Source organism: Nyctereutes procyonoides, unplaced genomic scaffold (assembly GCF_905146905.1).
Source record: "Nyctereutes procyonoides isolate TBG_1078 unplaced genomic scaffold, NYPRO_anot_genome, whole genome shotgun sequence".
Taxonomy (NCBI): Eukaryota; Metazoa; Chordata; class Mammalia; order Carnivora; family Canidae; genus Nyctereutes; species Nyctereutes procyonoides.
In genome coordinates this window covers 23,467,351-23,479,533 of record NW_026575146.1, presented here as the reverse complement: position 1 = coordinate 23,479,533, position 12,183 = coordinate 23,467,351, and the positions used below count along the sequence as shown (strand labels likewise).

At 38.9% G+C, this 12,183-nt stretch overlaps 1 protein-coding gene across 1 annotated transcript in view; it reads right to left on the bottom strand.

The window, feature by feature from the left end:
* Window positions 1–9,566, bottom strand: part of RFX6 (regulatory factor X6) — a 53,975-nt gene extending 44,409 nt beyond the window's left edge. Inside the window, exons 1-4 of the mRNA XM_055311807.1 lie at window positions 9,362–9,566; window positions 8,931–9,087; window positions 6,057–6,180; window positions 4,287–4,348 (exon numbers count right to left, since the gene is read on the bottom strand). Coding sequence (XP_055167782.1) covers window positions 4,287–4,348; window positions 6,057–6,180; window positions 8,931–9,087; window positions 9,362–9,566 — 548 coding nt within the window. The remainder of the gene's footprint in view (window positions 1–4,286; window positions 4,349–6,056; window positions 6,181–8,930; window positions 9,088–9,361) is intronic.
* Window positions 9,567–12,183: the final 2,617 nt, after the last annotated feature.

The window sequence follows — 12,183 nt, the reverse complement described above, 5'->3', positions numbered from 1 at the left end:
TCATTTTATTTATTGCCTTTCATTCTTATGAGGGAAAGAAGTAGCACCTGTACAAAGATGAGTAGTGAGGACTGATCATTTTAACATCCAGTTACGTCAGACCTTAGAGAAACAAAACCTGGAAATAGACACAAAATTCACTCCTAGTTTGCAGGTCCTACTAATCAATCACCTCTTTATCACAAAGATCAATGTTTCTCCAACTTTCGGATTTTGTACAGGGAGTAAAATTTGAAGGGGAACATTGTTCCATGAACCCTAAAGGCATCTAAAGACAGTTTTAGAAACAGTGGTGCTATCTTCTACCCAGAATACAGAAGAATCTTTTGAGTTAATCATGTCCTAAAATAAATTCTGTCAGTAAGACTCAAATGAAACAATGGACATACTCAAAATTCTATGACATTTTGACAAAAATTGAGAGCTTATGTTTTTAAATAACCATCATTAAGCAGTTATATAATGTTTATATATTTTAATATATGATCCACAGAAGTCAAAATAAAGTAATACTAAGCTTATTTATATTTTGGAAATAATTCAATAAATATTTAGTGATAGTATGTTAAGGCACTAGAATAAACAACTACTTCAATAAAATAAGTTTTACAAAATTAATGGTAAAATTCGAAGAAATTATAAACTTCTCTTCCTCCAAAATATGCTTACTTCTTCATTTATATTTCCATGTTTCACCAATTGTTCATATTTCTATAAACATAAAAATATTTTCCTAAGATCTAAAGTTTTGAAATACTAAATAGCCATTAGAAATGATGATTGTGAAGATAATACACTAACATAGAGAAATGTTTAGGACAAAAATTAAAGGCAGAAAGCATAATTATATTTGTGCCACAAATTTTCTTTACATAAAAACATAAATATCTCTAAATATAAAATAACTTAAAATACCTTATGATCGAGGCCTCAGAAAATATTAGCTCTTTGAAGAAGAATCTATTAATAAGTTTTTAAAACAGAGTAGGCAACAGACAAAATATATACCTCAAAAAAATCAAAAGTTCAATTACTTTTTGATTACAACTACAATAATTGTTTTGTTGATATGACTGATATCAAAAAAAGTAGGATTTACTAGTTGACAAAGTACAAACTTTAGAGTCAGATAAACTTTGATTTAAATGCCAACATTGTTATTTTATAGCACGTGTGTGGCTTTGGGCAAGTCAGTAATCTCTGAACTGTAGTCTCCTCACTTGTAAAACACAGCAGTTCCAATCTTGTATTGTCATTGTAAGGACTTGAGAGTGTGTGGTTGAGTGTGTGTGTGTATGTGTATGTGTGTGTGTGTGCATATACAGTGCTCAATAAATAATGACTTTTAATTGCATTGCTGATTTTTGGATGCATTGAGAGATTAATTTCATATTATTAAGGACAGTCAGGTTGAAAGCATATTCATTTATCCAACCATTCCTATATTTCATCTCAATTTTCACAACAAACCTGTGAAACACATACCATGTACCTTCTACTGATGAAAAACTGAACAATTCAACTGGTATTACACAGTGACTATATATGATATGGGATTAAAGCTTAGATCTGTCCAACTCTAATCTGCCTGTTCCTAACTCTAGGCAACTTTTGGACATAAATAAAGACCGGAAAACTCTCTAAGAATAATGACATCAAAGCACTGCCAATTGCAAGATACACAAACTCTACATCTTGCCATATCCCTCTACATACTTACTTTACCTACAGAAAAATATTTTCCCCATGATATCAAAATACCAAAAATATAACAGGCAAGTTATAAAAAACAAATGGCATATCCGGAAGGTAAAAAAAAAAAAAATTCAAATTATTAATGCTTCGCTCTTGGGCATATCTGCTTTTAGATACCAAACAAATTGCCTGAAGTTACCACATGTTGTTACATAAACCTAAACATTGGAGCCTCTCGGTGTCACAATGGACAGGGTTAATGATTTATCCCTAATCCTAAAGGCTCCTTCTAGGATTAATTGACTTTCTCTGCAGCCTGCCTGCCTTCCCTCTTGCAGATCCTGTGAAGAGGATTTCTCTGCATTGCTTTGCCTCTTTTTTCTGCTATCTATCTACTTCAAACACTATCTGATCTTTCCTCCACCTACACAATTCAGTAGGAATCAAAACTCAGTAGAAATCAGCCAGTTAAACTGATTCAACTTTGACAAACAAGTCCTGGCTTGGTTAGAAGGAAAGGGCCAATTTAGTCATTTTCAATCTGGCATTTCATTCCTCTTTCTCAGACCACAGGTTGTTAACATTAATAAGGATCAATTAAATAAACATTAATTGACAATTGATTATGTAGCTCACAACAGAAAGAATATGAAAATGAATGAGACAAAGTCTCTAACCTCAAAATACTATCTTTTGAGGGGAAGAAATAAGCTAATTTCACATTAAGATAGGTACCAATGAACTGCTGGGAGGGTACAAAGAAAGAGCCTACAAGAAATCAAAAGGTAAGTAAAAATTCAAAAGAGGGAGCTCATCAGACAGTCTTTTCAATGGATAAGCTTTCAACATACCCGTAGGGGAGAGGGCATCTTCCATGGAGGAAGACAGCATAGACAAATGAATGGCATTTGAGGGTGAAGAACAGGGTACTTGGCATTAATGGGGTGGGAACATAGGCTACACACTGAGAAGGGAGAGTAGATAAGGTAGGCAAATGAACGGCACTAAGCCTTAATGGGCTTTGAATGTCAAAGTGAAAAATTTGTCATGAGCTGCTGAAAGTTTCTGAACATGACAGAGATATGATTGAACTAAAACTTTAGAAGGTCAGTTTGGAAAAATTGTATTGAATGGACTGGAAAGACAGAGGCAGGGCTGTATTCTAAAAATGAGAATGGAGAGAGACCAATTCAAGAGAATTCATAAGGGAAGATTTATTTTTTCTGGCGAGTGACTAAGGCTGGGCTATCCACTAGGGTAGCTCCCAGTCGCATGTGAGTACTGACCACTTGAAATGTGACTAATCTGAATTGAGATGCACGATGGGTCTCAAATACACCCTGGATCTCACACACTTACTGGGGGAGAAAAGGATGTAAAATATCTCAAGAATTTTAATTTTGATTTTATGGTGAAATGACAATTCCTTGGATATACTGGATTAAATAAAACATTAAAAACAAAAAACATCTGTCCCTTTTACTTTTTTAATGTGGCTACTAGAAGTTTTTGAATTAAATGTGTGGCTGCATTATATTTCATTGGGCAATGCTGAACTAGATGTTAGGACAGAAGACGCCACTGGAGGAGCTAGCCAACAAATGATAGAAGAGGGAGGATGACCTGGCAGTGCTGCCACAGAGAATCCAAAGGAGAAATTTTACACGTTGATTTATCTTAAGAGGGCACTGTCAGTAGGTTCACATGCTAGGCAGGTGCCAAGGAACATGAGTAACAGGAATAATAAGCTATGGAGTTTTTGTCCAGGTAAAGAAAAGGGCTAGGACACACAGGCCTGTGAAGAATGGTAATGGAAGTGAGCAGAGCTACTCTTTCCAGGAACAGCAACGAGATGCAAAATAACAGAGCAACTGTGGATAGTACAGCGGGTTTGGAATAATCTTATTTTTATCAACATGAAAGAGTCCTGAATATGTTTGCAGGCAGAAGGAAAGGAAAAACCGGAAACATAGCAGACAGATGAATGAATGAATGAATGAATGAATGAATGAGAAACTGTAAGTGGGGTTCCTACAGAGATTGCCACAAGAGAAAAGAAAATGTAAAGTTATCAAGAGAGAGAACTTACTTTATATTTACATTAAGAGGTGACCAAAGAAGTCATTTGTGCAGGTCATTTGTCTTGAAGGGAAAAGAAGAGGATATGAAGAAATCATCATCTGCAACACTCAGAGGAAGAGCCTGAACCACACTTCAACTCCTGGCTTCAGCCTTACCTCTGAGAGTGCTGTGGGTTCCATCTGGCCACTTACTTAATCATAAACACTCCCCCTTCAGGACACTGGTGCCTTCGGTAGTGGCTTTAAGATTATGAAAAATGATTCATTTAAATCATTTTATCAGAAAAAATAACATTGTGATTTTTCAGTAGAAATTTTGCTTTTTAAACATTATTCTAAAAGCCACTTTTTTTCTTTCTAGTTCTTACAGTTGGTAAAAATCTGCTTCATCAAGAAGAGAATACCTGATTCCACTCACTGATAAAGATAATCCTTATTTTACATGTGTCAATCCTCAGGTACAGGGTATCACATGTACAGATCTGACACATGCTCATCAGTGGGTCTTACTTTGAATGGCCTCTTGTTCCGAGTCGCCGAGTTGTCAAGAGGGGAAATTTCTGGCGAATTGTCTAAAAAGAAAGTCAATTAATTTAGTTTTTAGGAAGTGTGTGGTTCTACTGCAAGCAACTTGCAACTAGTTAATTGGAGAAAGTAAATGTTAAATTTTGAGTAAATATTTAGTCTGGATGAAGTAATACTATACATATTACTATACTGATAAGCAATAATTCATCAGCAGAGGCAAGAAGATGCTTTTTTGATGAGATTATCCTACTGCTCTTGTCTCAACTTCCAAAGTGGATCACACTGGTATCTGCTTTTGCTTAATGTTATGACCAAAGTAATTATTTATTATCTTACTCATGTACTTAAAGGAAAAATTTGAGTACCTTTATAGTTATTTTTTTGCAGAGGTTCACCACAATTAAATATCCATCTCCAACCATGAAAGAACACATGAAACATTCTCTATCTTACCAGATCTCCACAGCAGTGTTTTAAATTTTTTTCTATATTCCTTTCTCTACAGATTACTAAAAATTAGCATGTGATTAAAGAACGAAATCTTTTCTACATGAAACAAGAAATTGCATGATCTCCTAAGGGCTCCATGGCAAACTTCTTGCATATGTTAACTTCTGGGGGACTGGTTCTGTAGTTTTAACCAGATTCTCAGAATCTGAGAAATCTGAGTCTGCTCCATGACTCCCCAAACAGTTAAGATTACTGCCATCAGGGGGACTTATTAAACAGCAGTGCTAAAATGAATGTTAAAATTTGTCTTACACAATTTCCTCATTTTAGGGAATGAGTGAACTGAATTTTGAAATGGTTAAGTGCTTTTCAGAAGGTCTCACAACAAATTAGTCACTGGCTAGGCCAGAACCTATATCATGAGATTACCATGTACCCTATCACACTGACTCCCATAGGCAGATAGGTTCTCAAAATAAATTTATAAATTATTTATTTTCAAAAACTGAGAAGCCAGACTATAGTATTCATTATTTTCTGGACAATGAGTCCCTCTACAGGTTAGAATTTGGATTTCAGTTTACATGAGAGGCAATGTTTGAGACTTAAGCTTCCTATAGTTTTTCTAGGCTATTGTAGGTTCTTAGCAGAGCATGAGAAGAATCACAAAGAACAAGGCTTTCCCAAGAGATTGTTTTCTGATTCTCAAAATAAGATCAACATACATAAATATAGTAATGCCAATTCTATAGATTCCCATCCTAAACATACAGGTTGGGCAGAAAGGAATGTTTTTAAATAAGCAATATTTAACCAATCCTCTTGCAACATCTTGGAGTTTGGGGTGTAAACATACTCAGAGTGAAATAGAGAATCATCAAGAGAACTATTTATGAAATGAAGTACAAATCTATTAAAAACCATATGGTTGGACTAAACAATAACCACAATCACCCATGGCATCAACAAGATACTTGTCACCTCTACTTAATTTTGCTTCTCAATACAGGCCATACCATGCTCTTTAATATATTTTTCTTTGAACTTTCTTTAATATTACATTAAATCTTCTGATAGCCAGGGTCCCAATGTTCAAAAAACAAAGTAGCTCAAGGTAAAAACCTATAGTAGGTAAAATCAAAATAAAACATAGAGTACACCCGTAAGAAATTTCATTTATTCGCTTATGAAACAAATTTCTCAATATTCTATAAGAAAACTTGCTCAGATGAATGTGTTTCCGCACCGCCTACCTGACATGACTTTAGTTGTAAAGTAGTATAGCCAATATATGTCATCTACCTTTCCAAAGGTGGCTGCACAGGCTGGCTCCAATTTCTCTTTCCTGCAGAAATCTAAATAGTGTGCATAAAGGATGCACCGTGGTAAGCAGACTCCTTCACATACGATGTAATTCTCTTCAAGCCTATAAAAAGGGGGGGACAAAAATTGGGTCAAACCTTTTCTTTATTTCTCCTTTCCTTTTCTCTTTCACATTGGCTTAATGATTGTCTTTGAATACGGACTCTTGCATAAATGAGTTCATGAGTAGACATGAGTAAACTTCCTTTATTCTGGATATTATTAAGTCAGATCACAAGAACTAAGGTTAGAAGAGCAATGAACACCTGTTAGTGCAGTTAAAATACCATGGCTAACATAAAACCACTCCTGCCTGGTCTATATCCCAAAAAACAGGTCTTAAGCTTATGGAAATCCTCACAATTCATTATGGTTTGCCCTGTGAGGTACAAACCATGAATGGTGAAACTGAAGATGAAGTTTTTTTAAAAGCATATTCTCAACCCTAAATGACTACCAGGTTTCAAGCCAGCAAATGCCTACAACCTCCAACTTTCATTCATAAACTAGTACTGAATCCTAAATGGTTAGGGAAGCATGATGATGCATTTATTGGCAAAATACCTAAGAGTAAACTCACTTCACTTAAGTCTGAAATGGTACTCGTCTATTTCTACTCCTATGCTTTTTGCTATATCCAGTACTATAACTACCTAAAATATACCATACACTTGAAACATAATGTACATCTCTAGAGACGTTTACAAATATAACATATATAAATTCAACTGTTGCAAATATAATCATGTAAATTTTGAAAATTTAGACATAATTCTATTTACTTTGAATGTCTACGATTGCAATTAAACACAATTTATATACATGCAATATTATTTAAGTGTTACAAATATCTGAACAGCAATCAAGAGCTCAGAACTTATAGTTTGCATTCCCAGTTTTTCTAACAATTCAGCAGGTGATTTTGACTAAAATTTATGTATACCCTCTTTGTAAGTATAGTTAAATTATAATTTTACTGTATAGGAACAATGCAATATACAGTATGCATTCAGATTAAGATTGAGTGCAACTATCCAAGATCTCTGATTTAACATATTCCCAAGATACAGAAGATAAAAGCTTAAAGTAATGTTCATCAGATATAAAGAATTAGCTGTCCATTTTTCTATGAAGAAAGAAAGAAAAAAAAAGAACCAAAAGCCAGTAAGATTTGCATCTATAAAACCAAGCACCTAGATGACAGTTGAAGTTACTCAGCCAGATTTTTCACTTCAATTTTCAGCTCTAATTTTTAACATCCCCAATAATCTACAAAACCCTAAGTGAAAATTCTCAAAATTCAAATATCTCACTTCATTTTTAAAAAACTATATGTAAGACTCCTTTTTAGGAAAGGGTATGGAAAATTCAAACAAAATTACAGTATTTTATCATTTCAAAAAATATGAAATTCACTAAGAAAACATTCAATTATTTAAAATCATTTTAACGGCATACATAAAATGTCAACTGTTCACCTGCTGTTTTGATGTTGTTTTAGCCATGTAATTATCTTCAAAATACTAAATAATCTGAGCCATGACGACAATGCTAATTAGGGATATGATTTATTTTCTTTAATTACAGTGCAATCATATTTATGAAATAAAAAAACAAGTTTGTTTCCATTCACTTAATTTGAAATGAAAAACTGGAAGTGATCATTCAACAGCTCTCCATAACTTCTGCCCCAATTACCTGATAAAATAGTTGTATCCGAAGTATTCCAGATAATTAACTCAAATATTTACTGCTCCAGTGTATTTTTAACCAGTAAGTGTGACATCAACTTCAATAGTTAAGCCATAACTTTAGAATAATATTTGGTTTATATTTCAAATATTTGAAAAGGTTTAAGAATATAATCACAAAAATCCAGTATATGCAAATTATAACTCAATTGAAAATAAAATTTAACAGGTTTTTTGGTTAGTTTTTTAGATATTATTTTTCTTATTGTATTTTTCTAAGATTTAGATCATACTTTACATGTAAACATACAACTGATCAGTAAATAGACCTCTCAAATTATTTGCTTGTTATTTGTAATTTGGGAGGAAATTTATATTCCTATTTCTTCACACTATGTGGGGAAGCTTAGAGTTTTTACTTAGATCCCTCTTCCTTCTGGATAATATTACAAAATACTCTCTATATGTAGAGATCTTACTGATAAACTTGGTTTTAAAAGATTTTCCACAAAATTCAGTTCATGATATTTCCCTATAATAAATCATATATGACAGGTGCCATAAAAATAGTTGAACATTTATTTAATAGTAATCTTTTAACCTATTTTTCGATGTCTTCTAGTTCAAACCTATTTCACCTAATGACCAATGCACAATTGTTAACTTGCCCTCATATGGATAAAGGCAATATTAAGATTCTTCCTCCTTATAAGTTATTTTAAAGAATCAAGTTCTATAAACACATCCCTACTGAATAACAAATATGCTAAGGACCAAATTGACTGTATGTTAAGCAAAAAAAAAAAAGTCATTAAAAAACATTCATTATTGCCGACATTTGACAAAATTATAGCTTGGGACAATAATGAACAAAGTGATGGGGTTTTGTACTTCAGATCGTTTTTCATCGATACCAGGATATGTCTCTATACCAAATATTCAGTGAAAAAAAGAAAGGATAAATTTCCTATTGGTATTTTAAACTTCCCCCCAAAAAGTTTGAAGGAGGAGCAAATGGAGAAAAAGCAGATTCTGAAGACTTTTTTTTTTTTTTTTTTTTTTTTTAGGATACTGACTTTTGAAACTCAACAGGTGCTGAAGGGCACTCCTGCGGGGGTCTTACCACTGCAGGGTGAGCTGGGTCTGCTTCTTTTTATCCTTCATCATCTGCGTGATGGTTTTCTTCTGAGACAGGTGTAGATCTGCTGCTTTGGTTTTTCCGTCCTGATCCTCCGCATCCTCTTCTTCAGAGGAAAAGTTACCATTGCTCACATGCATTTCTGCTCGCGCGTCGCAAGGACCATAAAGAAAAATCAGAATGTGAGATCCAATCGAGTACCCCGGCGTGTGACGGGGTGGCCTGGGCGGGGGAGGGGGAGGAGGCGAGGGGGGTCGAGAGGACGCAACACCTCTTGGAGTTGACTCCTAGTGGACAAACACTTTTCCTGGGGAAAATGCAAAGATCTGGGCTGCACGTTCTAGGTAAACGCGATGTTTGCGGGGCGCTTCCTTTTACTGCGGATGCGCTGCTTGGAATCGGGGCCGCGCACTCACCTGCCTTCACTCCCACGGGCGGCTCGGCCTCCTGCGCGGCGCCCCGCGGCCGCCCGGCCGCCGCCAGGTACCCCCTGGCCTCGGGCTGGACCAGCAAGCCCCTGCCCAGGAGCTGCGCGCAGCTCGCCCCCCGGGCCTCGGGCGACGCCTGGGGCGACGGCTGCGCCTGCAGGAGGGCGGCCTCCAGCTCCGGGACCTTGGCCATCGTCCGCGCCGCGGGACACCTGCGCACCCGCCGTTCGCGGAGCGCGGAGCCCGGGGCGCGGAGCCCGGGGCGGGGCGGGGCGGGGCTGGGGCCCGGCGGGGGCGGGGGCGGGGGCGGAGGGCGCGGAGGGAGGCGGCGCTCGGGGCCGCTCGGACCCGGGGCCCCGCCGCCCTCCTGCCCGCGTCGGGGGGCCCAGCCGAGGCTCGACTCGGTCCTCGCGCCCCGCCCCCCCGGGGTCCCATCCCCGCGCCTCGCCCCCTCCTCCGGTTCTCACGTCCTGCGCGGGCCCCGGGGACTCCTGCACACCCAGAGCTCCCCGAAAGGTGCGAGAAAACCCCAGGGTCCCGCCCGAGGGCGGAGCGGCTGCAGCGGCCGCACCCCTGCTGGGGGGCCGCGCACCTGGCGCTGCGGAGCGGGCGCAGCGGGACCCCGGGGCCGCGCTCGGGCTGTGACACCGACGCCGGGTCTGTGGATGCTCGGATCCCTCGGAGGGGGTGGTGGAGGCTCTCCCCAGACACCTGCGGGCAGGCCGCCCTGCTCCCGGGGGGTGCCCAGGGCCTCGGGAGCCCGGGCCTCGCCTCTTTCCGGGAATCCAGCCTCGCAGCGTGGAGGAGACGATCCACTCGCTCCCTGCAGCACGTTGTGACTTAAAAAGCACCCCTGACAACCCCTCAACTAGTGTACCCAGGGGTGGGGCAACGGACCTCTGTCGAGATGCCAAATGCCAGATGAAATCGCGTATTTCATTTCCAATCCCAAATGGCAAGACAGTCCTGTGGGGTGGGGTGGGGGGGATGATATCCTGTGCTCTTTTTTTTTTTTTAAGATTTTATTTATTTATTCATGAGAGACAGAGACAGAGAGAGAGAGGCAGAGACACAGGCAGAGGGAGAAGCAGGCTCCATGCAGGGAGCCCTACGAGGGACTCAATCCCGGGTCTCCAGGATCACGCCCTGGGTCAAAGGCGGCGCTAAACCGCTGAGCCACACGGGCTGCCCTACCCTGTGCTCTTTTTAAGAAGGAGAAATAAGTCGAGAGTTGGTGCTTGTGTTGCCTCAATGCCACATATTCTTTCATTCCTCCTATCTTCTGTTCTTTTGACAAATAAGCCCTGTATGCTTACCGTAGACCCAGTGCTTCCCGCCTCCCCCCCCCCCCCAAAAAAAAAGCAAGGAATCTGCTCTGGTTCACATTGCTTCACCAGGACCAACAACCTGCCATCTTCTTGTGGAGCATTAGAAAGAGAAATCACCCCTGAGCTTGAATTTGTCATCAAACTACATTGCATCAAAATGTAACTTAGAAAAAAGAAACTGAGACTCAAGGTGGTGAATGGCTGAAGAGTGAATTATAGGGAGGAGTAATATAATCTAAGAGCATTACCCTGCTTAAGCAGCCAAGATTATAGTAGTTGAACTTTTCCCTGTTTTTAGCACCGCTTGTTGGGAAAGGCATCACTTTGCTGTCGTAGGTGTCCTCCCTACCTGGTACCTCCAGCAGCTGGGCCCAGGCTGGGACCACCCAGACATCCAGGCCCCCAAAGGCAGAGGCTATTACCCCCCACCCCAAGGAGAACTCTATCAGTCTCTTCCACCCAGTCCCCCAAAAGCCCCAGAACTTTCTCAGTCCATGGAGCTTACTTAGGTCTACAAGTTTAGAATGTTCTCTTTTATAGAGACACGCTCAGACTCATTTTGTAAAAGTTCGAGTGATTAATTATGTGTACACATAAAGACTCTTATTTATATCACATAATCAGAAAATATTCAGGAAAATTTTTGGGAATTCTTTCTGAATTTTTAAAAATACTATGCACTTGCTCTCTAGGCTAAGTGTGTGTGTGTGTGTGTGTGTGTGTGTGTGTGTGTAAGTCATACAGACACTAAATGAATATCTGGCAATTATCCAGTTGAATTGATCAATGGAAACACAAACCCAAGCTCATTTGATGCCCTTAGTGAACTTTTTGCCTTAATTTTAAGTAAACCATCTGTCTAACAAAATAATGTTTAAGTTCTCTGTGATTCCAGGCAGAAATATACATTAAATAGACTTCTAAACAAGTAAAGAAATTGAATCGGTAATCGAAAACTTCCACATAAAAAAGCTAGGACAAAAGGCTTCCCTATGAGTTATACCAAATGTTAAAAAATAATTAATGCCAGTTCTTCTCAAAATGATAAGATCAAGTGAAAACAGTGCTGAAAGTGGGGGAGGGAAGCTGTCAATATCCTAAATCTTTATTTGTTGTCATTAAGTTGAACTCATAAGATCAATTTCTTTAAAGATTTTATTTATTTACTTGAGAGAGAGAGATCACAAGCAGGGAGGAAAGGCAGAGGGAGAGACAGACTCCCCGCTGAGCAGGGAACCCAGTGTGGGACTCAGTCCTAGGACCCTGAGATCATGACCTGAGCCATAGGCAGATAGGCTGAGCCAGCCAGGTGCCCTGAGATCAAAGTTTTAAAGATATAATAATGATAAACAAGTCATAAGATCCTAAGCAGGATAAGAGATAAATAAGGAGAAAGATCTCTTAGTGATTCTTAACATTTTGTTTTTTAAATTCCCTTTAATAAATTGATGTAAGCCATAAACTCACTCTCAAAGGGGGGAA